This window comes from Nomascus leucogenys, chromosome 5, assembly GCF_006542625.1.
Source record: "Nomascus leucogenys isolate Asia chromosome 5, Asia_NLE_v1, whole genome shotgun sequence".
NCBI lineage: Eukaryota > Metazoa > Chordata > Mammalia > Primates > Hylobatidae > Nomascus > Nomascus leucogenys.
This window is the reverse complement of record NC_044385.1, coordinates 12,374,261-12,400,785: the sequence shown is the minus strand read 5'-3', so window position 1 is coordinate 12,400,785 and position 26,525 is coordinate 12,374,261. Positions and strand designations below refer to the sequence as shown.

The 26,525-nt window shown below is 36.4% G+C and overlaps 1 protein-coding gene across 4 annotated transcripts in view; it reads right to left on the bottom strand.

Moving 5' to 3' along the window:
* LYST (lysosomal trafficking regulator) overlaps positions 1–26,525 on the bottom strand; it is a 205,074-nt gene that overhangs the window by 78,724 nt on the left and 99,825 nt on the right. For all 4 annotated transcript variants that reach the window (XR_004030064.1, XM_030812643.1, XM_030812644.1 and 1 more), the window contains exons 21-30: positions 24,462–24,660; positions 21,115–21,246; positions 17,364–17,991; positions 15,674–15,851; positions 13,900–14,069; positions 11,500–11,730; positions 10,464–10,630; positions 9,673–9,825; positions 4,462–4,653; positions 2,119–2,297 (exon numbers count right to left, since the gene is read on the bottom strand). Coding sequence is in view for 3 of the 4 variants with exons in the window: in XM_030812643.1 (XP_030668503.1) it covers positions 2,119–2,297; positions 4,462–4,653; positions 9,673–9,825; positions 10,464–10,630; positions 11,500–11,730; positions 13,900–14,069; positions 15,674–15,851; positions 17,364–17,991; positions 21,115–21,246; positions 24,462–24,660 (2,229 nt within the window). In the remaining variant the exon portion in view is untranslated. The remainder of the gene's footprint in view (positions 1–2,118; positions 2,298–4,461; positions 4,654–9,672; positions 9,826–10,463; positions 10,631–11,499; positions 11,731–13,899; positions 14,070–15,673; positions 15,852–17,363; positions 17,992–21,114; positions 21,247–24,461; positions 24,661–26,525) is intronic.

Below are 26,525 nucleotides of genomic sequence, written 5' to 3'. Positions count from 1 at the left end.
GTCCATCAGTGGAGGAACAGACAAACAAAATGTGGTATATACATACAATGGAATATTATTCATCCTTAAAGAGGAAGGAAATTCTGACACATGCTACAACATGGATGACCCTTGAGGACATTATGCTAAATAAAATAAGCCATATACAAAAGGACAAATATTGTAGGCTTCTATTTGTATGAGAGATCTAGAACAGTCAAACTCACACAGACAGAAAGTAGAATAGTGATTACTGGGTAATGGGGAAAGGGGTGGTAAAAGTTATTATTCATTGGGTACAGAGTTTCATTTGGGATAATTAAAAAGTTCCAGCTGGGTGTGGTGGCTCACACCTGTAATTCCAGCACTTTGGGAGGCCGAGGCAGGTGGATCACCTGAAGTCAGGAGTTCAAGACCAGCCTGGACAACATGGTGAAACCCTGTCTCTACTAAAAATACAAAAATTAGCTGGGTGTGGTGGCGGGTGCCTGTAACCCCAGCTACTTGGGAGGGTGAGGTACGAGAATCGCTTGAACCTGGGAGGTGGAGGCTGCAGTGAGCCGAGACTGGGCCACTGCACTCCAGCTGGGGAGACAGACTGAGACTCCATCTCAGAAAAAAAAAAAGTTCCTAGAGATGGATGGTGGCAATGGCTGCACAACAATATGAATATACTTAGTGCCACTGAATTGTATCCTTAAAAATGGTTAAAATGGTAAATTTTATGTTATGTATATCTTACCACAGTTTAAAAGAAGAGATGGATAAAGAAGCTAAAGTCCTAAGCCATGAAAAAACTACCAAAGGCTCAAAAATTATAAATTAAAAAAAGGATCAAAGAACAATGATAAATAAACCTACACTGATTTTGCAATAAAAAAGAGAAAGGATTAATAATAAAGACTTGAATTGTGCTATATTATTGAGTATAATAGTCACAAATTAAGCACCGCATATAGCAGTACCCCCTTACCTGTAGTTTTGCTTTCCACAGTCAACCATGGTCTGAAAATAGTTAGGTACCGTATAATAAGATATTTACTCATTGTAAAAAGAGAGAGACTACATTTACACAACTTTTATTAAAGTATATTGTTATAACTCTTCTGTTTTATTATTATTGGTAATCTCTTACTATGCTTAATTCATAAATTAGACTTTATCATAGGTACGTATGTATGTGAAAAAACATAGTATATACAGGTTTCAGTACCATCTGTGGTGTCAGGCATTCACCAGGAGTCCTGGAATGTATCCCCCGAAGATAAGGGGAAACTACTCTATGGGTTTACCATAGACTATTCCCTAACAATTAACCAATTGTTTTAACTATGGTCCCACTAAGCCTAGCCAAATGCTGATCAAATCACCTGTATCTGGTTTAAAACTGGAAGCAGTACATTCAGAATTCATTCTGAGTTTTAGAAACAGCTCCTCTCTAATTACGTCTAGTCCTAAGAGCCCTGTTTGAGTGACTGAGTTATAAGTGAATCCGTACTTGGTTTTTCTGTTCAGAGCTAAAACACCAAAATCTAGTTTAGATTTAGAGATTGGCATGTCATGATTTATGAGTTCTGCTAGAATTAGATTGGCTTTTGCTATCTACGGAGTAAACTGACCGATTCGTTCCATTGTGACAACTGTAAGTGACCCACAGAAACCCAAGTGAGATGATGATAAATGAACCCTGACACTTATCAGTATTCTTTATATAATCTTAAAGCTGTTAGATACACTTAGGCCAAGATCTAAAATTCATAATAATTCAGAAAAATGAGAGTAAGTAGCCATAAACACAGTACTTTCAAAACAAACAGTTCATGTAAACTCTCATAGTAGTCATCAATGATGATGATCTACTCTTTTCTGATGCTGATCTTACTAAACAACACTAGAAAATGTCTTCTAGGGTTACAGGCTTAAAAAGCAATGCTGCTGCTGCATGAGTTGAGTCATTTTGGAAAGGGTGAATTAGCAATATATATTATTCTATAATTGAAAATTCAAGTTGTCTGAGTTTTAAAAAGCTCTCTGAAAGAGCACAAAGAAATATGATTTTGAAAATGTATAATACAGTCAACATAAAACCTCTATTTCCTTTGTGTGAATGAACATTTCCCACGTAATTAATTTACTTACAATAGATACTTTGAATCCTTCTACCAGATATGTAAAAATTTCTTTCTGAAATGGATTGAAAACAGAAGACTGTTCATGATGAGTATTTTCCTCAGAAATTTCGGTCTGGAAAACTGAGGTCTTGCTTTGAGTTACATTTTCTGGAGTTCTCAAAATGTCAATAATGTCTGAATTAAATTCTTTGAATTGAAAAAAAGAATACAAAATTAGTCATATCACTGCTATCTAGCCATTATAAATAGTAATAATACTGGTAAAAATATTGTATTTAATTACTAATTCAGTTATCACAATTTAAATGTGTATCAGGTGTATTCGATGTAGTAGATACAATGTAGTAGAAAGTGAATTCACGTAAAATAACATAGAAATTTGAAAATGCATGTCATACAATTCCAAATTAAATATTTAATTGACTAACGAAGGTAAGTTAAACTGCAAAATGATTAAGACCATGAGATTATTATACAAATCAAACATAAAGATCATGTCATATTTACATGAGTGGATCTACAGAGCTGTTTCTCTGCATGTGCTATCCATTTACGTGCTGTATATGTGATAATCATGCTTCAATTTCAGAGTTTAGTCTGGGAGTCTGTTGCACAGAATGTACATTAGAAAAGTTAAAAAAAAAATGCTGGAGACATGGCTCATGCCTGTAATCCCCACACTGTGGGAGGTGAAAGCACACAGATCACCTGAGTCAAGAAGTTTGAGATCAGCCTGGGCAACATGGTGGAATCCCATCTCTACAAAAAAATACAAAAATTAGCCAGGCATGGGGTGCACACCTGTAGTCCCAGCTACTCAGGAGGCTGAGATGGGAGGATTGCTTGAGCCCAGGAGGTAGAGGTTGCAGTGAGCTGAGATCATACCACTAGCCTTGGTGACAGACTGAGAACCCATCTTGAAAAAAAAAAAGAGAGAAAAGTAAAAAAAGCTAAAAAAAAACTTAAGTTATCATGTTTTTCTAGTGATTAACAATTACCAGTTTCTTTTTCCTGTCTTCCTGGGGTTACCTGAACATTTTTTTAGAATTCCATTTTGACTTATCTATGGTGTTTTTTAAAAAACAATCTTCAGCTTTATTGGAATATAACTGACAAATAGAAATGGTATATAATTAAGGTGTTTTGATATATGAATACATTGTCAAATAATCACCATAATCAAGGTAGTTAACATATCTATCACCTCACATAGTTACCATTTTTTTGTGTGTGTGGTGAGAACATTATTTATAGTGTTTTGGAGTGCATTTCTTTGAATAGCTTTTTTTTAGTGGCTGCTCTAAGTATTACATTTTAAGTATGTACATATATATTCATTAGCCAATATGGAAATGCAAATTAAAACCACAATGAGATATCACTACACATCTGTCACAATGGCTAAAATAAAAAATAGTGACAACAACAAACACTAGGTAAGGATGTGAAAAAACTTGGACCACTCATACCCTGTTGATGGGAATGTAAAACTACCGCCACTCTGGAAAAGTCTGGCAGTTTCTTAAAAAACTACACATGTAATTACCGTATGACCCAGTAACTGCGCTCCTGGGGACTTACTCCAGAAAAATAAAGACTTATATTCTCACAAAACCTGCACATAAATGCTTACAGAAGCTTTATTTGTAATAGCCAAAAACTGGAAACAACCCAGATTCATATATCCATACCACAAATATTACTCAGCAAAAAAAAAAGGAACTATTGATATATGCAACAACCAGAATGACTCTCCAGAGTATTACACTGAGTGAAAAAACTAATTCCAAAAGGCTACATACTGTATGCTTCCATTTATATAACATTCTTGATGAAACAAAAATATACAAATGGAGGACAGATTAGCGGTTATGGGGCTGAGGGGCTGGGGGTGAGAGGAAAGTGGGTGAGGAAAGTGGGTGTGGCTAAGAAAAGGGCAATGTGAGAGATCCTTGTGGTGCTGGAAATGTTGCTGACTGTATCGATGTTACTCACCTGGTGGTGATATACTACAGTTCTGCAAGATTCATGGGGGAAACTGGGTAAAGGGTATACAGGGTCTCTCTCTGTATTATTTCTTAACTGCATGTGAATCTACAACGATCTCAAAAGATCATACTGGAAGTGCCATATGGTTTTAAATTGGTCAATCTGGGCTAGCATTGAACACATTGAAAGTGGACTTTTATTCAAGACTTATCAGTTCCAAATAAGAAACTCTTAATAATATGGATGTTAAGAACTGAAAAATAATGCTGCTTAAACATCTGAAAACTAACCAGTTTCCTCTTAGATTACTTCTCTTTCATTTTAAAATCTGAGGAAAAACAAACTAATCCTATAGTCTTACCTTGATAAATAATCCTGTTGACTGCTAAAACAGTGAGCCTCTGTAGTCTCTGTGCAAGTTCCGTTTCAGTTGCTTGGCTAGGGTTCTCCTGGCTCATTCTCCGTTGCATCATCACATGAAGCTCATCATTTGCCACTGAACGCATTTTCATCAGAAGCGATTCAGTTTGAGCAAGGGGAAATTTTCGAGGACCTTTAAAAGTATATAAATTAAAACATCAAATCCCAGTGTTAATTAGGATCAAGGAAACTATTTTTGCTGAAACTTTTTGATTACCAGACAATGAAAACAATCTTATTTACTACAAAGTCAATTTATACAAAGGAAAGAGTGATTAAGGGAAAATGATGTCCCTCTTTGAAGAAGTGCAACAGTACTTTTGGTTTCAAAGTCCTAAATAACAATGTTGAAGCTAGTGACATAGCTTAGTAAAACAGATGTCATTTGGCAAAGTTCCAGTTAAAAAGTATTAAATGGGCTTAACTAGTTCAGAACATTTTGATAAAATAGTTTCAAATACTGTTTCACTTCTTTGTATTCCAAAATCAAGTTTTAATGCACATCATTTTTTAGTAAGAATATTACTATTTCTGGATAATTACTATTGTTGAATTTCATAAAGTAGTTTTAAAAATTTTGTATAGTGACAAAGTAGAAATCAGTCAATGAAAGTGAAGAGATCAGAAAGGTGAATATAATTCCAGTGATTGGTTATTAAAATGATTTAGAACAGATGCATCATTTGGCATTCAATGCTACAAAAGCATTTCCTGAGAAAGGTTTCCTCAGACTGAACAGAGAGGAGTGGCATTCCTGCACCATTACTGCACCTGCTCCGGGAGGTACAACACAGGTAGTGCATCCAGGAGAAAACTGGGGGGATGAGTCTTGATTTAATGGACTGAAGGAGAAGGGCATCGGAAGTTGACCATAAGAACCAAAATGATGTCTTGGTAGATGAGGAATAATGGAACCCTTCATTGGAATTGAACCTTTGTTTTAAATTATGAAAACATATATCAATTTCTATAAATAACCTCTATAAAAATTGCTTACATATGACTAAATTATAACAGGTTTTAATGACTTATCCTGTAAGACATTTAAATATTTTAATGCTATTTTAGATTGCGCAGTATTTTGGGTAATTAGTATTCTTAATCAGTTAATATATTTTGGTAGATAGTCACTTTTGAGGCAAATAAAAAGAAAATACAAAAATTCATATCCTGTATATATTCAAGAGTTAACTGTCAAACAATATACTTAGTTTAAGCAGATTATTCCTAATGTCTACATCTGACAGCTTTCATGCTGTATGTGCAGCTGATGATTGTAATTCAGAGGTATGATAATACACTGAATAAGGAAATGTTAAGTAAGTCTTCTTTAGTACTAGGTATTAATACTAGAAAAAGTGGGAGGGTATTTTTCAGCACTCCTGCTATGAAGCCACATAGAGCTAGTGTGCCCTTAAGCACATTTCTTTCTAAACCTCAGTTTTCTCATGCATAAGATGTGGATTAGAAAGAAAAAAGAGCTTACTTCACAGGTAGATATTTATCACTATCTAACATTATATTAAATATATTTGTTTATATGCTTATTGATCATTTTCCCCAGTACAAGTTCCATGAAGACTGGTAAAATAGCAACTGGTACATGGTTGGTACTCAAGAAATATTTGATATTTGATGGCTGAATAAACAGATAAAGAAAGAGTTGTTTTGTTGGTAAAATAAAATAATGAATGTAAAACGTAATGCCTGTCTCATTCTCACAAATAGTAAAACACTTTTAATGGTTAGTATTATTATTGGTTGAAATATAAAGTTCATTTGTATGTGAATTACTAATATAACTGTGTGTGTGTGTGAGTGTATGACAATTTAAATATTTGTCTAGCATTCTAAATAATATCCTAATGCTGACTACTTCTACCTTCATGCATTAAGGGTGATGTGTAAAGTTTTTCATATTAATAAGCAGACAAGTAAAAAAATACATTTAAAAATACATATTGCTACCTTATTTATAATAGCAAAAACCAAGCAAAAAAACCTTTGTTTATCTATAAAAGTTACAGAAGATTATCCACATCAAAATAATAGATTATTTTGCAATCATTAAAAATAAAAGAATATTTATGTTTCTTAATATGGAAAAATATAATATAATGACTAGAAATAGAAATCAATTTATAAACAGTAGGTAGAGCATGATACCATTTAGGTAGAATTACATATAAAGATATGTATAGATATAGATATCTAGACCAAAAACAGATATAGAGGTTAAGGAATCAGAGCTTTGTTCACTGGGCAGCAGGCAACTTGGAAGTGCTGAGAAGAAGAATGGTAAACCTGAGCAAGGTTGTAAGATTAATCTGACAATAAAATAGTATCTAACTCCTCTAGCAATGCAAGAACTTAAGGTCTAGATGTAATGACAGTACTGCTGAAGAAACTTTGGTTCCAAGTCATGGATATCCTGGGGTTCAGGGCTTGAGTAAATCTGTCTATTATCAGAGTCTGGTGTGTGGCCATAATGGAAGCTGCAGCTGCTGGCAGTCCCCACAACTCCTGCTGAAGGTGGAGGGTAGTGGCAGTGGGGCTGGAGGTGTCACTCATCTCAGTAGTTTTCAACAAATGCTAAATGAATCTATTTAGGAATCCCCCCTACCACACCTAAACATTTATCAGTAAAGAGAATGGCTTAAGTCTTTGAAGGAACAATTCATTACCTAATTGATAGACATGACAGAAATAGAAATCCCTCTATGTCACTTTAGTATCATGGACAAATGGACTTGAATTAGTTTTTGTAACCACACTGCTCAGAAACAGAAGAGCTTCAGTATTCTGCAGTTTTTGTATCTGTAGCATACAAAGCCAATATACTTTTGATGATACTTTTAAGTAATAGTGAAGAAATAAAAAGCACAATCTTCCCCAAGTATATGTGTAAAAAAACAACTTAGAAACAATTACAAAGCAACAACCGAACACATATAAAGTGGTATTTTACAAACTAGATTCACAAAGATAGAATTTCAATAAGGGTAGTATTTAAAACAGGAAGGATTCTTGACAGAGACTTCAGAGAGAGAGAGATGGGTCCTAAGAGATATGATAGACCTGGAATGAGTAGATGTGGTGCAGGACACAAAGGAGTGAGTATAGGGGTGCATGTGCCAGCACTCCCTAGTTCTAGGATGCAGTGGGTCTTAAGATGAGGAAGCTGGACTGGATGACTTTTAAGGTCTTTTATTAAGCTAAAAACTTGTAGAATTCTGTAAGTATCCTATAGCTCACAGCAATCACATTTACTTAGAGTGAAAAAGACAAGTCCAAGTATAATAAGAAGCTACAGAAGTCAGAAAAAAGGACAGCCATCTAGTGAAAAGACTAAAAGTTCATTATCTGTTTTAAAATGACTCAAACTAAAAAAAAAATAACAAACTTGAAGCTATGTAAGGCTCTAAGGCTCAAGGTGACAAAATGCTAGTATCTAAAGAGAGAGATTAAAGACTGCTAGAGAAATCATTGACCAAATGGGAAATAGCAAGAGGACTATTGTGTTAGCCCAGGCACAAGGTGATAATTAACTAAAACCAGAGATCTAGGGATGGAAGCAGAGGAGGAACAGATATGAGAATGAAAAGTATCAATACAAAAGAAACAGCAGGGGTAGTAAAGGTATACTTTCTGATATCAAAAAAGGGCAAATTCCGTCTAAGCAGTCACTGACTATATAAGGAGTCCTGCACAGGAAAGGTGTCCAGCAATCATGTTTTGGCATACAGGAAGCTGAGCGGTAATGCTAGAACTGATAAAGAATCTGTTTCTACTCAGGACAAAAGAGATGTACAACTGGGAGGGCAGCTCAAGAAGAGACAGTGCATTCAGATATTAAATAAGAAAAATGTAGAGGGTAGTTTAGTTACATAGATGTTTTAGAAGTTTTATTTATGTAAGTTTGATTTAGTGTAATTTAAACATACTACTGCAAAACAATGGGTACTTGGTAGCTTTTCTTTACAAGCGAGTTTTTCACATGGTTTAAAATTTTTGCATAGCATTGAACACAGAAGTAGCTTAACACAGGTGAAAGAAAGATTTGAACTTAAGTGAATTTAAGACAGTAAGAGTGATTAAACTTCAAACAACTTACCAAATACTCTGGAGATGGTGTGTGTGTGTGCATGTGTACATGCATATTTATCCACTATGTATACATACGTATGTGTGTATATCCTGTGTATGTGGTGTTCATGTTACCTTTCTGGGTAAAGATCATAGCAGATTTTGTAGAAAAAATAAGGAAGCCTAACAATATTAATGTTTATTATTTGATGACATGTACTAATTTATACGAAGCCCTGACATCATGTGCATTTTAACTATGTGCAAGCCACCATCATCTGCCCTGACTACTGTCATAGCCTCCTACCTGGACTCCCCACTACCTCTCTTCTCCTCTTCCTCTTCTCTACCCCACTTTCTACACAGAAGACAGAGAGATCTTTATAACAGAAAGCTGTTTGTAGCATGCCACCTACTTAAAACCTTTGATGACTTCCTGTTAGGATAAAATCTAAGCTCCTTAACAAAGCCTATATGATTAAAAAATGACTTTGGCCCACACCATACTGTACAACCTCTTCTGGTGTCCCACTCTTATCAAGTGACACATTCTAGCTAAATGGCTTTCTTTATTTCTCTGAACAAGCTCAGCTTTTCCCTGCCTTGGAAGCTTCACATAAGCCATCCATTCTGCCTGTAATACTCTTTCTCTGACTCTCTACCTTGCTAACTCCTTTCTCATCCTTTACATCTATATTGAAATCTCACTTTCTCAGAGACCTCCCTAACTCCTGATGTAGATTGCCCTGTTATAATCTCTATTCCTACCCTCTACATTTGCCTACTATTTTACGATCTCTGCAGGGGCAGAATCTGTGTCTGTTTTTTTCATCATTGTATCTCCAATATTTAGCACAATGCTCAGCACATGGTAGGCAGGTGCTCAAGAAATAACTGAATGAGAAAAGCACTAAAAGTAAGGAGCAGAATAGTTTCCTTCAGGAAAAAATCTTTCTTAAATTTTATGTAAAACAAGAAATATTTTAAAAATGTGAATGGCATAAGAACATAGAAAAGTCAAGCTAGCCTCAATTTATGGTTATTAAAATATGATTTCAATACTCGCCAGCAATGCTTTTCCGCTTTTGAACTATTGCATGATGGGGAGCAGAAGGTGACTGGAGTGAATCTGTGAGGTTTTCAGAGTCATGATTTGCGGTGGTCCTTATAAATTCCATAGCAGCCTGGAGAACTCTAAGCTGTAGTGCAACAGCCATATCTAAAAACAGAAGATACTAGAATGTTTTCAAGCTATGTGGTTACTAATTTTTTAATTGAACTGATTTTATGTATCATGACAATAATGTTTTGTTAGATATAAATTTTTAAATTTTGATCAGCATGGGGGTGATGGTAGTAGACATTTTAAAATTCTTGTTAAAAGCAATTTTAAAGCAAATATACAAATGGTCACTAAAAAACCTTCAATGGAAAAATACTAGCTCATAATTTCATTTTAAAAATTGTTTCAAAGAACAGGCTTTTTTTCTATATAAGGCAAAAGTTTAACCAGCAATTATCACATTTTTTGTTTCATATTCACTTTAATAATTACCATTAAAGAAAACTAAAGGGTATTACTATGCAACATATGCTTTTAAATTTTACTTGGTAAGAAAAATCAGTGACATCTTTCACTTATGTATTGCCAACTCTAACTACACGGGGGAATCACTTTTTCTATTTTTGCCACTTTTTCAAGCCTTTTTAGGCTTCTTTTTAAAAACTGATAGATATTATCACAAAATTAATGTTAAACTTTTAGTATAAGAGTTTCTAAGAAGAAAGACTGTGCTCAAATAACAGATTTGTCTATTATACAACTCCCTCCCCAAATTCATAAAAATTAAATCTTACTTTGTGTCCTCTTGTTTTTGCTATTTTGAAGATATCCAAGCATTACAATAAGGTCTTCAATAACCCTAAAATATTGTGAGCCCGAGGAACTGCAAGCATGAATTGTAACTGCTATGAAAAGTTGCTGTATATCACAAGCAAGCAATTTATATTCACTCACAGGAATGCTAAAGATAACAACAAAAGAAGAAAACAGAACATTTATAAGAAAAAGAACAAATAATTTAAGACACAGCTAACTGATTTAAATGGTTTAAATTCCTGTTCGACCAGCTTGCACTCATTCACGCAGTCATTCAATATTTATTCATGCTTATTCTATGGCAAGTAATATGTAGTGTGTATGCTAGAAATAGAAATAAGATACACTTTGACACCTGTCAAAAATACATAGTTTTACAGAGAACCGGACAAGTAAACAGATTACTATAAATAGTAAATGGTTGTAAGTGTAACACTAGAGATTAATACAAGATACTATAAGAACACATAGGCAGTTTCTAGTCCACACTAAGGATGAAGATTGTGTGGGTATGAACGGGAACATTCTGCGACGACTTTTCAGAGAAGGTGAATTTGACTAAATTAATTAACCTCTCTGAATCTCACTTGTATAAATTAGAGTTATTTTTAGGACTAAAAGAGGTAATAGATTTGTATTTATATTATTTATAAATACCCAATAAATATGAATTAGTTACTTCTGGTCTTCAATCTTAACCTTGATAATCTACCTCAATGTACGATATTAGGCCTACAATGCTTCTCTCCATCTGGGTTTCCAAATCAAGCAAGGGTTAGAAACTAACTTGGGCCAGTTAATAAAGTAGCATACAGGGACATTCAGTAAATACAATTTCTTGCTTTTTTTTTTCTTTCTGTTATTATTTTTTTTTTTACTTTTATTTTAGGTTCAGAGGTACACAGAAAGGCTTCTTACATAGGTAAACTCGTGTATTAAAGTAAACTAATACTAAAGTTTTCCTGTTCTGAAGTATTTATCAGATGTAATTTTAAATAATAATTTTAAACTTACTTCTTTTCTAATCCATTCAGGGCTGCTACTGTATTACATAACACATAGAGCAGACCATTATCGAGCAACATATCTGCTACCTTAGAACAAGAATTTAAAATTTGGAGAAGAAGTAAAAGAGCATTATGCAAGAGTATGTTGTCATATAGAGAGGTCTCTATTAGTCCCAGAATAGGAATGACAGACCACTTCTGAAACAATCCCATGTTTCTCACATCTTCCAGATCAAATCTATAATAAATAATACAGTTAAGAGCACATTAGAAACAATCACAAAATAAGAAAATATGATAGCAACTATGGGTCATTTTGCTAACTTGATTTTGAAGTCATAAAAACAAGTTGGGGGAGTAAGGATTCTTAACCTGTTTTATTTAAGATGATAGAGTCCCTCCAATAATAGGGTAAAAGCTGTTGCTAGAAGTCCATCCCAAGATAAATATACGAACATTCAAGTGAAATATGCATACAGTTTCTTGGTTTTAACTGATTTATTTTAATTCATCCATGAGCCCCTTATGTCCAAAGAAACTATGTTTGGGGGCTTCAAGTGCACAGGAAAATTATTATTATTATTTTACATAGTATTTGAAAGACAGTGAGCTAGTAAAAAGCGGTCTAGCAAAAGGGAATGATTCTCGAGTTCTTATCCCAATACAACTTGCCTCTGGGATGGAATGAAATTAGCTAAGTATTTTGTGCCTCATTTTCCTTATCTGTCAAAAATATGTGGTGATCTATGTCCTCTTTTCTTCTCAAGGCTATTGTGAGAATCAAATAAGGTAATGCAGAATTGTTTTGTGAAAGCCACAAGTTGTATGTAAATGAAAAGTAGCATTGAAACTACCATAACAATTTAGTAAATTCTTTAAGGTCTGAATTTGTCTATCACAATAAGGAGACACACATTTCTCTCTATTCTATCATAAGCAGAAATTACAGTTTAATTTCTGCCAAACTTTTGGTTTGGGAGAAAAATATTCTTTTATTTTTACACTTATTTGCTAATCCATCAGCATTCTACCAGGGTCAAAACTCAGCAATCCGTGTATCCAGGAATTTTAGGTGAGGGATTTACTCCTCTCCCAGATAACCTGAAGGCTCTGAGGAGAGTAAGGAGTTCCTATATGGATCCTTTATGTAATCTGTCACTGAGAATACATGAGCTATCTTTCTTTTTTTCTTTTCTTTTCTTTTTTTTTTTTTGAGATGGAGTTTCACTCTTGTTGCCCAGGCTGAAGTGCAATTGCGCAATCCTGGCTCACGGTAACCTCTGCCTTCCCGGTTCAAGTGATTCTCCTGCCTCAGCCTCCCAAGTAGATGGGATTACATGAATGTGCCACCACGCCCAGCTAATTTTGTATTTTTAGTACAGACAGTTTCATCACGTTGGTCAGGCTTGAACTCTTGACCTCAGGTGATCCACCCGCCTCTGCCTCCCAAAGTGTTGGGATTACAGGCTTGAGCCACCACGCCCAGCCTCACCTGTCTTTTCAGTTAATCTTCTCATGTTAACACTATCTGCCAAATCTTAGCTATCACTTTCATCTGATGCAGCTTTTATTTGTTTCTAGTTTCTAACTAGTGAATGAACTATGAAGGATGAAGTTATATTAGAAAGAATATCATATGGCAAATAATACATTGATTTACCTGGCAAATTACTTTTAGCAGATTTTTTCTAAAGGTGACCAAAAGATTTTGTTAAGAGTGAGTTCACTAAATTTTACATTTAAGACAAAAGATCTTGCTGGGTGTGGTGGCCCACACCTATAATCCCAACACTTTGGGAGGCCAAGGCAGGAGGATGGCTTGAGGTCAGGAGTTTGAGACCAGCCTGGGAAACACCGCAAGACCCATCTCCACTAAAAGTCAAAAAAATTAGCCAAGTGTGGTGGTGTGTGCCTGTAATCCTAGCTACTCAAGAGGCTGAGGTAGGAGGATCCCTTGAATCTAGGAGTTCAAGGCTGCAATGAGCTGAGGCATGACTGTGTCTCTCTGCACTCCAGCCTGGGTGACAGAGTGAGACATTGTCTCAAAAAAAAAAAAAAAAAGCCAGGCATAGTGGCTCACGCCTGTAATCCCTGCACTTTGGGAGGCCAAGGCAGGCAGATCACGAGGTCAGGAGTTTGAGACCAGCCTGGCCAACACGGTGAAACCCCCATCTCTACTAAAGACACAAAAAATTAGCCGGGCATGGTGGTGCGTGCCTGTAATCCCAGCTACTCGGGAGGTTGAGGCAGGAGAATCACTTCGACCTGGGAGGCGGAAGTTGCAGTGAGCCAAGATTGCACCATTGCACTCCAGCCTGGGCAATAGGGCGAGACTCTGTCTCGAAAAGAAAAGAAAAGAAGAAAGACAAAAGATTCCCAATTATACTGGAGGGAAGAACACACTTACTCTTCATCAAGGCCAATATGTCGACCAAAGAACATTTCGATGAAACATTCTAACAATTCTTGAGTTCCTCGATGAAGATACAACTGGTTGGCTAGCAAGGAAAATCCACGATTCTTCAGAAATTTATCTTTTTGTTCCTTAGATGCTCTAGCAAAATATGCATCTAATAGCTAAACAAAAAATTTAAGTCAATTTAGATAATGCATTAAAATTAAATATAATATATACAAATCAGTGTAACACAACTGTATTTGTAAATTATTAAGTTCATATGTACAGAAGAACACAGAAAGCTCAAAAAAATGCCACCACCACAGCAAAGCAAAAATGAATTTGTCTTTGGCTACTGTGGAATGCTAATGATGACTCTATCTTGGAGATCTTAATGTTTCTCTCATTGGGAAACTAGCATTTTTAGCTGAGCATGGACACCTGGTAGACTGGCAGCCTTAGCTGAGTATAAGTAGAATATTTGTACCTAATGCTGAGGGGGAAAAAATGCGTAAGCTATGCTCTTTCTGCAAATCTATATCTATATCTATATCTACATCTATATCTATATCTATATCTATCTATCCTAGACCTCTACTTCTAGGCTTCTTGACAGATTATTTATCCTGAGCACAGGCCTGAATTCCCACCCTTCTCTAGCATCTTAAATGCAACACGTGTAATACCAAACTAATCCTTCCACCTCTTTCTCCCCTTCAATGATTCTCTCACAGTAGTGATAGACTCCTTTCCCCCAGACACACATCTATTTATTCCCCTACTAAAAAAGCTTTCTAACTTTACAGCATAACACAAAGTATACTTTTTCCATGAATCCTTCCGTTTCCCCTTTGCTCAATTCTTTATTAATACTGCCACTGCAGCACTCATCACAGAATTCCTTATGTTTTACTTAGTTAAGTATGAAACTCTCCCTTCTAGACTGTGAAATTCTTGAATGTAGGGGCTTATATTATTTCCCTTTATATACTATATTGCAACTAGCTCAGGGACTTACACATGAAATGGGAGCTCAATACTAGGTTGTATTGCAAGTGATTAAACAATACCTACATCCAAGCAAACTAAAGAAAAATGAGAATCTTTATAAGATTATTTTAATATTGGGTTGTTTTCTAATGGAAACTATTCATATCAAGCATTTACTCATTCAATAATACACTTAATACCTATTACACAAGATGCCAACCCTCATGAAGCTTATATTTGTGAGAAATTTAAAAAACAAGTACACAGATTAAAAAGATAATTACAAGACATAAATAGGATGCTATGATAGAATAAATAATAAGATTGGAGGGAAGTTATTTTGATAAGATAATCAGGGAAGGTCTTTTTGAAAAGGTGTCATCTAAGCTGAGACCTGAAGTAAATGTCTAAAATTTGATAGTACACTGAAGAAGAGATTTCCAATGAACCACATATTCCTTGTAATTTTTACAAAAGAGATTTACTAAGTGTTCAGATATGGGGATTTATTGGTAGATTTAAAAAACATATTGATATGAACCAATATATGGAGGGGGACTTAAAACTGGATGATGCAAAAATATGACCATGTAACCAAAAACCCCTGTATCCCTAAAGTTATCAAAATAAAAAAATTTTAAAAATATATATGAGTAATAAGTAACAAACTATATTAGTTCATTATTCTAAAATATAAAAGAAAGATTTAGGTCTACTTTAATGTATATACTCAAAATTTTAAATTACATATATTTTTCTGAATTAAAATAACGTATCTAGTATTTGCCCTTACTTTAATTACACCTTGTTGTATAGCTGGTGATGGGTGGTTAACGAGGACCAAAAGTGTATCTGCTTGAATAAGCTTGTCCATCACATCTTCAAGCATAACATCAGGCAGGATAAGAAGAACCCCACTTAGGAGTTCATATAATCCACAGCATATAGGTACCAAACAGTCTTCAGTTACACTAAAACAGAGACCAAAAAAGTCTTACTAACATGACGAGAAAAGTGCATGATGATTACCTCAGGAACTGTGACAAGTAGTAGCATTTTTTAACAGGTGAAACAAATGTTCACAATGTTTAAGAAATGTTTCCTAATTTAACTGTGATTAACAAATTTACCATCACTTTTTATCATTGATTTTTTTGGGCATATAGTCTACTAACACTATTCGATTGTACATCTCTGATGTCTAATACAGTAGTCACTGTCACTTATGCTATTTATTTAAAGTTAAACTAAAAATTCAGTTCCTCAGTTGCATCAGCCACATTTCAAGTGCTCAATAGGCATATGTGGCTAGTGCTGACTGTATTAGACAGCATGAATAAAACATGTCCATCATTGCAGAAAGTTTCACTGGACATTACTACTTGAGATGCTATTGGAAATGTTTTTTTTTTCCACCAAGGAAGAAACAGCTTTATTAGGAGTCTAGGCATGTCAGAAAAACCCAGTTCACTCACAGAGAAGAGGGGCAAATATTGGTACAGGGGAAGAATCTAGCATTACAGAATATCCTCTCAAGAACCAAGTGTGAAAATAAAACCTCCATCTAAATATCCTAACAAATGCTGCTGGGTTTAGCCCAGGTGAAACTTCTGGAAGCTCCTGGTGAAATGAGGTTTTTTTCATAAAGGGAATGCTCTCTAGCACTGCTGCATCTGAGCTCCATATAAAGTCATGGGTCTGCGATAGCAGAAGTAGAGGAAAAGATAAGGGGGATATCTCATCACCAAAGCAAGGTCATCTGTGTCCAGGTGACAGAGGAACCTTAAGTTTTTGGACAGAGAACAAACTGGGGTAGCAGAAGGAAAATCGCTGAAGAAATACAACGTCTAGGCAATGTCTGTCATAACATGGAGGACTCTGTGCAGTCTGGTGACAGCCTGTCCTGGGAAACACTGGTATTTCTTTCTGAGGCCATTTTAGCACTGACTTCATCCAGAGAAGAACTGCCAACGTTCGGCACCAAGACCTGCATTATAATTACCTGAGTGGAATGGGGCAGCCACCCTATGACACCTGTTCCTCTTCCCTTCTGGAGCCGTCACTTGTCTCTGATCAAGTGAGATGTTACCCAGGACAGGCCCAGTCTAGAAATCACTCCCACCTTCACATGAGCACCAAGTGGACAGAATCATTCTCATGAGTCAAAGTTTTGGATAAATCCTATTGTTTCTCTGTCCTGAAGAATTTTTCCTTAATAACTATAAGGAATTAAACCACAATATATTTTTTTAAGTGCTACTTATGGTTTAGATTTTGGTTAAATATGGAATTCAATATTATCTAGTATTAAAATAAGGAAAAATATATCTTTCTGTTTGTTATTATTATGTATATACAGAAATAAACTTTTCTGTTTGTTGTATTATAAGAAGTGGCATAATGAAGACATTTTCAGAGGGGTAGAGAGTCTTTAAAGAATAGTAAAATAAAGGTGGGAGGAGTGGACAAAAACACATAAGTACCTGTGAGCACTTGCAGTTCGGCTGTAATTTGGCTCATAACCAAGAGAATAGGCAAAGGTTTCCCAATCATCAGTGTTTCTATCAACAAGACTTGGCCAACGGCCAACAGCTGCAGATCCATTCTGTGAAGGAAAGGCTAGCCCAAGGCTTGCAATAGTGCTGTGGCTTCGCTGGAAAGAGGCCAATCCCTTTAGGTAATCAGGTCGGCATGGGCAGGACTCATCCCCAGGACTGTCATCTTCTAATCTGGGTTCTGCTCCCAACTCTTTATGATCTGCTTTGACCACTGGAAATCCCAGCACTCCCTTTGGGACATCACTGACAGAGACTTGGGCTGAGAGGACAGCTTCCATTTCACAAACAGTTTTTGCAGACTCACAGCTACTGATGAATGCATCCTCTTTGCCTTTTTTCAGTGTGTCGGAACTCCCCAAAGAATTTTGTTTCTTTGATTGGGTGGCAACATAAGTATCTGCAATATTTTGTAACCTGTCGATACTACAACCCAAACTTCCAGTCAGTTTTTGTGATTGCATTAGTAGTGAAGAAGTAGGGAATGCTGGTAGGCTTCTAGAACGCAGCATATGGGCGGCCATCTGTTGTGGAATAATATTAGAGGAATTCTCTCCTGGTAAGAGTAGATACAAAAATACTACTTAAAAATCTATTAAGTGGGACCACCTCTCTTTTGCATTATAAATCGCAACCACAGCAAAAGCCCATTTATCTAGCACTGTTAAAATCCATATAGGTTAATTTTACAAGTCACTAATGCTTAAAATTCCTTTACTTTTTCTTAAAAGACAGGGTCTTGCTCTCTTACCCTGACTGAAGGGCAGTGGCACAATCACATCTTACTGCAGCCTCTAACTCCTGGGCTCAACACAGCCTCCCACCTCAGACTCCAAGCAGCTGGGACTATAGGCATGCACCCCACACCCGGCTTAATGCTTAAAATTCGTAAATGCCAAAACTATTTTTATTTTAACCATTTTTTATTAATATCTTCCCAAAACATATGTCTTTTCCTGTCTTCTTAACAAAATACAGTATTGACTGAATGATTCAGTCATTAGGATTAATGGTTCTACTTTGCTGAATTTAGGTGAATTAAGTGAAACTCAATTTACCTCAGGCTAGCAGTTACCAGGATGTAGTGGAAAGAGTGTGGGCTTTGCAACTAGATATAACTGGATTCAAATGATAGTGAGGTGGTCCAAGGTAAATCACTTAATTGTACTACAGTTTCTACAAATGTAAAACGAGGGTTCAGAATATCTACTTTGCAGGGTAGCTTTAAAGACTGAGAATATATTTGTGATGCACCTAGCATAGAGCTCAACATATAATAGGTGCTCAAAAAATGGTAGTACTTGTTGTTACTAGCCTAAACAGCCCTAGACAGTTCTCTCTCTCCTCCATTTTTGCAGTCACTTCTTGCTGCTATTAGTGAGAAGTAATAGTTTCTTTTCTTGTCACAGCTCTCTAATTTACTGCTTCTAATATTCTACGTAGGAAGACACCAGAAAAATTATTCTCATTGTAGTGCATGGGATATAAGTGCATGCCATTCAAGGTGTGGTCTGTGGACTGGTAGCATGGGCATCAATATCACCTGTGGGATTCTTAGAAATTCACATTCTCAGGCTCCACCCTAGATCTACTGATACAGAATGTACAAGGGAGGAGCCCAGGAATCAGTGTCAACAGCTCTCCAGGTGATTCTTTTGCAGGTTAAAATTTGAGACCATGAACACAGAGTAAACAGGCATTAAATGAACTGCTTTAGAGCATAGACTTTGTGGCAATAAAATAGCTCCATAGCTCAGAATTTTTTTCTAAGTTATTTCTGGATTTTGGCTAGAGGGCTAAAGTTGCCAAAAGATTCTCTTCAAAATATCTGGAAAAAATGGGGGTATGATTGTATTTGAAAATGTTTCAACATAACAGATGATTTAAAAAACAAATATGTCCTGTAAAATTCCAAATAAAACTAATTCAAAAAGGCCAGGTGCAGTGGCTTCAGCCTGTAATCCCAGCAATCTGGGAGGCCAAGGTGGGTGGATCATTTGAGCCCAAGAGTTCAAGACCAGCCTGGGCAAAAAGGCAAAACCCTATCTCATTTATTTAAAAAAAATTTTTTTTAAAAAAGAAAAGAAAAACTAATAAAAACATAGCCTTAAAATATTATTATAAAAGGGCATAAAAAGTGCTAGAGAATAACTGAAACACTTTGTGAGGAAAACAAAACTAGAGACTAATACCTATATATCTAGTTCTATCTATCTCTATTACTATCTCACCTGCACTATTTAATAATTAGGATTGAAGCTAAAGACAACACTAGGTTGGACTGACAATAAGAGCAATGTCCCAGTATGGAAAAGGACGGTAGTCAGGAAAGGGAAAGATGTATGGTCAGTTTGCAACTAGAAAATCTGCACCTATTCTTTTTTTCTATAAAGTAGCGATGAGACTGTTAAGAGTAAATTAGGAAGATAGAAAAGTACTGTAGGCTTAAAGACTTGAATATACTTACTATGGAAATACAAGAGGGTATTGATTCTAAACATACCTAAAAATTACAGGGCAGCATTTAAAGCTCTGCTACAACTTTCAGCAGTATGACAATGGTTAGACTGAGGCCAGGTTAGCATTTTTCAGTTCAAGAATACCAATAGGCCAAGGAGACAAGGAAACTGAGATAGTTTCCAACTGAATAACTGCTGAAGTTATTGGCTAATGTGACCTAGGCTGGATAGGGAAAGCGAGACAAGGGGAACTTTGGAGTGTGATTAAAAAAAAACAAACAAACAAAAAACGGAAAGATGGGAGGCTGTCAATTAGAGAGGATGAATGCATCCCCTTTGCCTTTTTTCAGCATGTCAGAACTCCCCGAAAGGATTCTGTTTCTCTGGTTGGCTGGAGGGCTAATGATACACAAAGATTCTGTTCAAATGAGAACACACGGACACAGGAAGGGGAACATCACACACCGGGGACTGTTGTGGGGTGGGGGGAGCGGGGAGGGATAGCATTAGGAGATATACCTAATGCTAAATGACGAGTTAATGGGTGCAGCACACCAACATGGCACATGTATACATATGTAATAAACCTGCACGTTGTGCACATGTATCCTAAAACTTAAAGTATAATTATAATAAAAAGATTCTGTTCAAAAGACATGGAAAAGAAATGGAGCCATGATTGTACAGTATTTGAAAATGTCAGAGTGATGCATGTGATTGAAAAATAGATCATATGGATAGAACAAAGTGGGATACTGTAGTTTCACAGGCGCTTGAAAGCATTCTTGATGATGATAAAGTCCAAGACAGATGCATGCAGAGCGGTAAGACAAAGTAGAGAAAAGGTACCCTGAGTCAAAAAATGTGAAGCTGGAGTACTGGGTGGCCATTTATCTGGCAAGTGAAGTTGTCTAGAATGATGGTTTTAGGTAGACAGAAGAGAATAAAAGTTTTTAAAAAGCTTCTGAAGAAAATGGTAAAATAAATCAGAAGCTTGATGAAAGACAAATGACTATGATAAGAGAAGTCAGAGAATGCCAGAACAAGATAGCATGAGCCTCATCCATTTTCTCAATTCTCTTGAGGACCTGTGCTGGGTGTCTCTTGTTAGATTGACTGAGGTTGTACTACATATACTTCTAAAATATGTACAATTTAATTATCTAAGAATATTCAGAACTAAAATGAGAAGGTCATACTTCCATTATTGCTGTTTTTACCTTCATATGGTGAAGCAGTGAAACCAGATGGGCTTATTACCATAAATCCAGGGCTTACAAGGGACCTTCCTCCACTGCTGGAATGCCTCAGGTGCATGATTGACCGTACTTTCTCCTGAAAGATCTTGCCATCTAGAATCCAAATTTTTTTTGAAACAGCAAAATTTTTAAAAAGGATAAAACAAAAATATAACTTTAAAAGCAGATCATTAAATTCAAATTTTGACAAAAAGATGTTTAAAGAGAAAAATATATAGCATACTTTATACTAAGGCACATGATATGTGAATACTTACTCTTCACAATTTTTTAGTACAGATTTTGCTGTTGTTTATTATTTCTGGCCACATTAACTTCTATTTTCTTAATTCCAACTGTACTTAATAGTTATTTCTATGGTTTAACATGTAACTATTCACTTTTTATATGTTATTATCATCTCTCAAGGGAGATTGTTCATCTGTTCATTCCTTGAGGAAAGGACTGTGTCTTTTTATATATCCCCTTCAGTGTCTAATATTTGTAAAAACTAATCATTACTGAGCTTCATACTTATAAATTCGACTGCTTGGTTTCTTAAATGAATCACAAATGCAACAAATCTAAATCTGAATCCTCTTTTTGCCCTAAATTTACTCCTTCTGTTTTGTTCTTTGGGAAGTTCCCAGGTGGTAACCTGGAGCCACCCTTGACCACTACCTTTCCTTTATCCATGGCAAATCAGTCACCAGGTTCTACCGGCTTTTTCTCTTTTTTTTGAGACAGTCTTGCTCTGTCGCCCAGGCTGGAGTGTGGTGGCGTGATCTTTGCCCACTGCAACCTCGGCCTCCCTAGTTCAAGCAATTCTCATGCCTCAGCCTCCCGAGTAGCTGGGATTACATGCACGTGCCACCACACCCAGCTAACTTTTTTTTTTCTTTTTTTTTTTTTTAAGGAGAGACGAGGTTTCGCTATGTTGGCCAGGTTGGAGTTGAACTCCTGGCCTCAAGTGATCCACCCACCTTGGCCTCTCGAAGTGCTGGGATTACAGGCATGAACCACCATGCCTAGCATGACTTCATTTTTTGTTTCTTGACCTCTTCTCTTCCCTACCATAGTGCTATAATGCAGGCTTCATCATCTCTCAACTGGATTACTATCACAGATTTCTAAATGGTATCTTTGATGAACATCTCGTTACTCTCAAATCCTCACAGCTACCAGAATTCACTCTCTCTGGAATGTCAACTCCTGCTTAAAACCTTCCAGTGGCTTTCTATGCCTCCTTACCACCTTAGATAAAACCCAAGCTTCTTGTCCACAAGAATTACCACTATTTGTCCCTAGGCCCCTCCCCAGCCTTGTTTCATAAATTACATTTCAGCAACACCACTTTCTCCTAGTTCCCTGTGAAGCTGTTTCCCTTGCCTGGAAGACCCTTCTCTTTGACTCCTACTCATCCTTTAAGATTCAGGGCAGGCATCACTTCCTCTGGGAAATCCCCCTCAGTCTTCATATGCTCTATGCTACCAGAAAACAAAAATGTTGACTTCCTTATCACTGTGCTTTCCACGTGGCATGATATAATCGTTTCTTTATCCTCTTTCCCTCAACTAGGCTGTAAACATCTTAAGAGAGGGGACCATATTTTACCCTTCTTTGTAACCAACCCACTCTCAGAATCTTCATCCACAGTCCTTTTTCCATGAAATGTGCTAAGCCTACCACAAAGTCATGCTGTCTAATTTCATTTGGACATTTACTGCTGCTCATTTTATTCATTTACTACATTTCTTTTTTTTTTTTTTTGAGATGGAGCTTTGCTCTTGTCGCCCAGGCTGGAGTGCAATGGCACGTTCTCAGCTGACTGCAACCTCCGCTTCCTGGGTTCAAGCCATTCTCCTGCCTCAGCCTCCCAAGTAGCTGGGATTACAGGCATGTGCCACCATGCCAGGCTAATTTCTTTTTATTTTTAGTAGAGATGGGGTTTCACCATGTTGGTCAGGCAGGTCTTGAACTCCTGACCTCAGGTGATCTGCCTGCCTTGGCTTCCCAAAGTGCTGGGATTACAGGCGTGAGCCACCGCACCTGGCCCCATTTACTACATCTCTTAAAATGGCTATTGTACAACCAGTTTTCCAATGTAAATTTATGACTCAGCTTTCTTGTAGGTACATTCTTGCTTTCTTTCTTACCACATTACATTTCCCTGGTTCTTAAAAAAACTGATTATTCCATCTTTATCTTTTACTGATTCTTCGTTCTTGTCCTACCCTCCAACTAGTAATATTACCAGCAGTTCTTTCCTTAGCTTTCTCTTTCCTTCTCTCGCTCTACTTTTCTTCAGTGGTCTCATCTGTTCTTAGAGCTTCACCTCACTTCTATGTTGACAGCTCCTTATAACCTACCCTTCCTTCTTCATGCTGTAACCCTCATTCCCAATTGCCTACTAGAAAATTATATTATAAATAACTGCAGGGCACCTCAAATACAACATACATTATACAACCAAAGCCATTAGCCTTTTTCCTTAACACCTCCAGAGTCATTCCATCCTCAACTTCCCACATCTCAATTTATCCCTCCTTTCCAGTTCCACTGTTACTATGCCCAGATTCTGTTATCCTGTCTCTCATGTACTACTATAATTGGCCTTACTGCCCCTAGTTCCTTATTCCTGAATCCTACTGCAATAATTTACTTATATCATAGCCTTTGCTCAAAACAAACAAAACCCTTTCAATGACCTATAACTAGAATACAAGTTCAAATTCTCTGGCCTTACATTCAAGGACCCATTTGATATGACTTTAGGGTAAAAATTAGTGAATGGTGGTCTTAAACTGTATTTATGGCATTATTTCTCACTATTCCTTTACAGATCCCCTATACATAGGTAAAACTCATTAGTCCTTATTTTTTCTTTCCTTTTTTCCTCCCTTTAAAGTCATTGTCTTTACCTGGAACACTAACTCTCCAATCTACCTATCAAATTCTACTCAAAATCTTCAATGTCCACATCAGATGTCATGTAACCTATTAAATATTCTCTCCACAGTGTTCGGATGAAACCCTCTGTCCTCTGAAATCTCATTAGTTCTTCTTTTGTGTCTCTTTGATACTTACCAAATACACATTTTTTTACTGTAGTTATTTGAGTCTATGTCTCCTTTCTCCACTTGGCATTTAGACTCCTTGAGGGCAGAGGCCATGTCTAGTTCATTCTATAACTCTCTGCGCTATCCCAACCCCAATATGTAATTAGAGCAGCACAGAGGCCATTCAAATATCAAACAAATGTGAATCAAGTGGGAAGAATAAAACAAAAGTGGAAATAGCCATGATCTAACAAAAATGATTATACCTACCTATGTGCAAAGAAAAGTAGAAGTTCGTGGGATTGTGACAAACGTAAGTATTAGTAGGAGGGTGAACTGCTAAAAGGAAATTGAAGATAATTGTCAATAATTCCAAATCTGGAGGAGATCCAAGGACTTCTGCTATAATTTTCACAAATGATCTACAAACCTCTCGGGGCATGGGTGTGAGTTGCCCCTCTTTGTGTTCCTGAAAAAATAAAAAAAACTCTCTTTAAAGAATTGTCAACTAAGATTTTTCATTTAGGCAAAATATTCTTTTTAAGATAGAATTCTGTTGGTTTACCACTGTAGTCTGATCATATTTACCATTACCATAACAACTCATTAAATTGAGTTATTTCCTAATTCAAGCAATCTTGTTGTTAAAAATTCATTAACACAGATGGCAACTTAATTCTAGCCCATGTATCTTAATTAACCAGGGCAAACTTATACTACAATTCTCCCAAGCATGGTCTCAAAAGCCAGACTTCCTAGGTTTGCATTCTGGTTTCTCTACTCACTAGCCAGGCTATCTTAGGTACGTTATTTAACATCTGCATGCTTCACTTTCTTTGTCTCTGTGAGTAATACTAGTGCTACTTTATAGGGTTGTCATAAGGACTAAATAACATAAACTCTTAGAATAGTGCCTTGCATATAGGTAATATAGCTAACAGTACCTTGCATTTACATGGGGTAAGCCCCATATAAATGTTAGTGATAAACTACAATCACTACTGTTACTACTGCTACTATCTTTTCTTCTTCTTTTACTACTACTAATATTAGTAATATTAGTATAGGATTAGGACAGAAAACTTTTGATATACAAAACTCGTTACACTAATACAATATGCTCCAGTTTACGAAGCTCTTTTTCACAACAGCTCTATGAGAGGTTTTAGCCCTCATTTCTAGAATATGAGGCACAAAGAGGTTATTTGACTAGTGTAAACCACACATAAAATATGTAGGTGGTACAATTATAACTCAAACTCAGGCCTCTGAACTCTTTCTACTGCACCATTTACTGTCTGGAATAATGAGACTTGGCAAATGCCAAGTAATTACTAAAAATAAAGCTGTATATAAATAAATTGCTTATATCCTCCAATTCCATGTCCCCAGTGGGTAGCAGCTGGCCTCCAGATTAAGGGTATGGGAGGTAAACTTCCTCATCTTCCCTCTTCCTATGTCCCAATATGTATCTCTACATCCACTCTTCATTTACTCTTGTGTATTACTGAACTGGAATACTTAAAATGTAGATGTTAATTTTGAAACAATTTAGTTTAACTACCTCAGATTTAAGAAGAGAACACTGAGTCTACAGAAGAAAACACGAAACTCCTTTGCCAAGATCTCATAGCTGTCAAGTGGCAAAGACTAAGACAGGAACATAGATCTCCTGACTTCCAATTCAGAACTATTTCTGCTATGACCATCTGCATTTCTTCTAAACCATACTCCATGTATCTTCTTAACTTTCTTGGTTGCAGCATCAGTTATTCATTCCGAAGTCCAGCCCAGGTTACTTCTATCTTGCCCTCTCCACTGACTCTTTATCAATAGTCACTGGTATTCTATTTTACTATTTTTTTAATCCCTTAACTTTACCTTATGTGAACATTCTGTTTCTGTCTTTGCTTTTGCTGCTGGACTTTTTAATAATCATTTATTCTCACTGCCTTCAATGATCCACCACACATGCTGTCCAAAGTCCCTGAAATCTGGCTCTTGCCTTATCCATGCTATTGAACTCTTATAAGTCATTAAGAATTTCTGAGTCAATGGCCCTTTATCTGCCTACATTTTCCCTGAACTTTCTATATCATTTGGTTCAAGGTATCACCTCCTTCTCTACATGTTCTTCCCCCTCTGCCCCTCTGCCGACCTCTGGCTTTCACTTTACTGAGTTTCCTCTTAGCTTTTCAATTACTCTTTCTATATCTCTTTCAATAGCCCCTTTTTCTTGTTTCACATCCTGAAAATGGGTATCTCCTGAGGTGTAAACCTCAGTCCTCTGATTCTCTCACTACATTTCTCTGTCTTGGAGTGTTTCTCTATCCC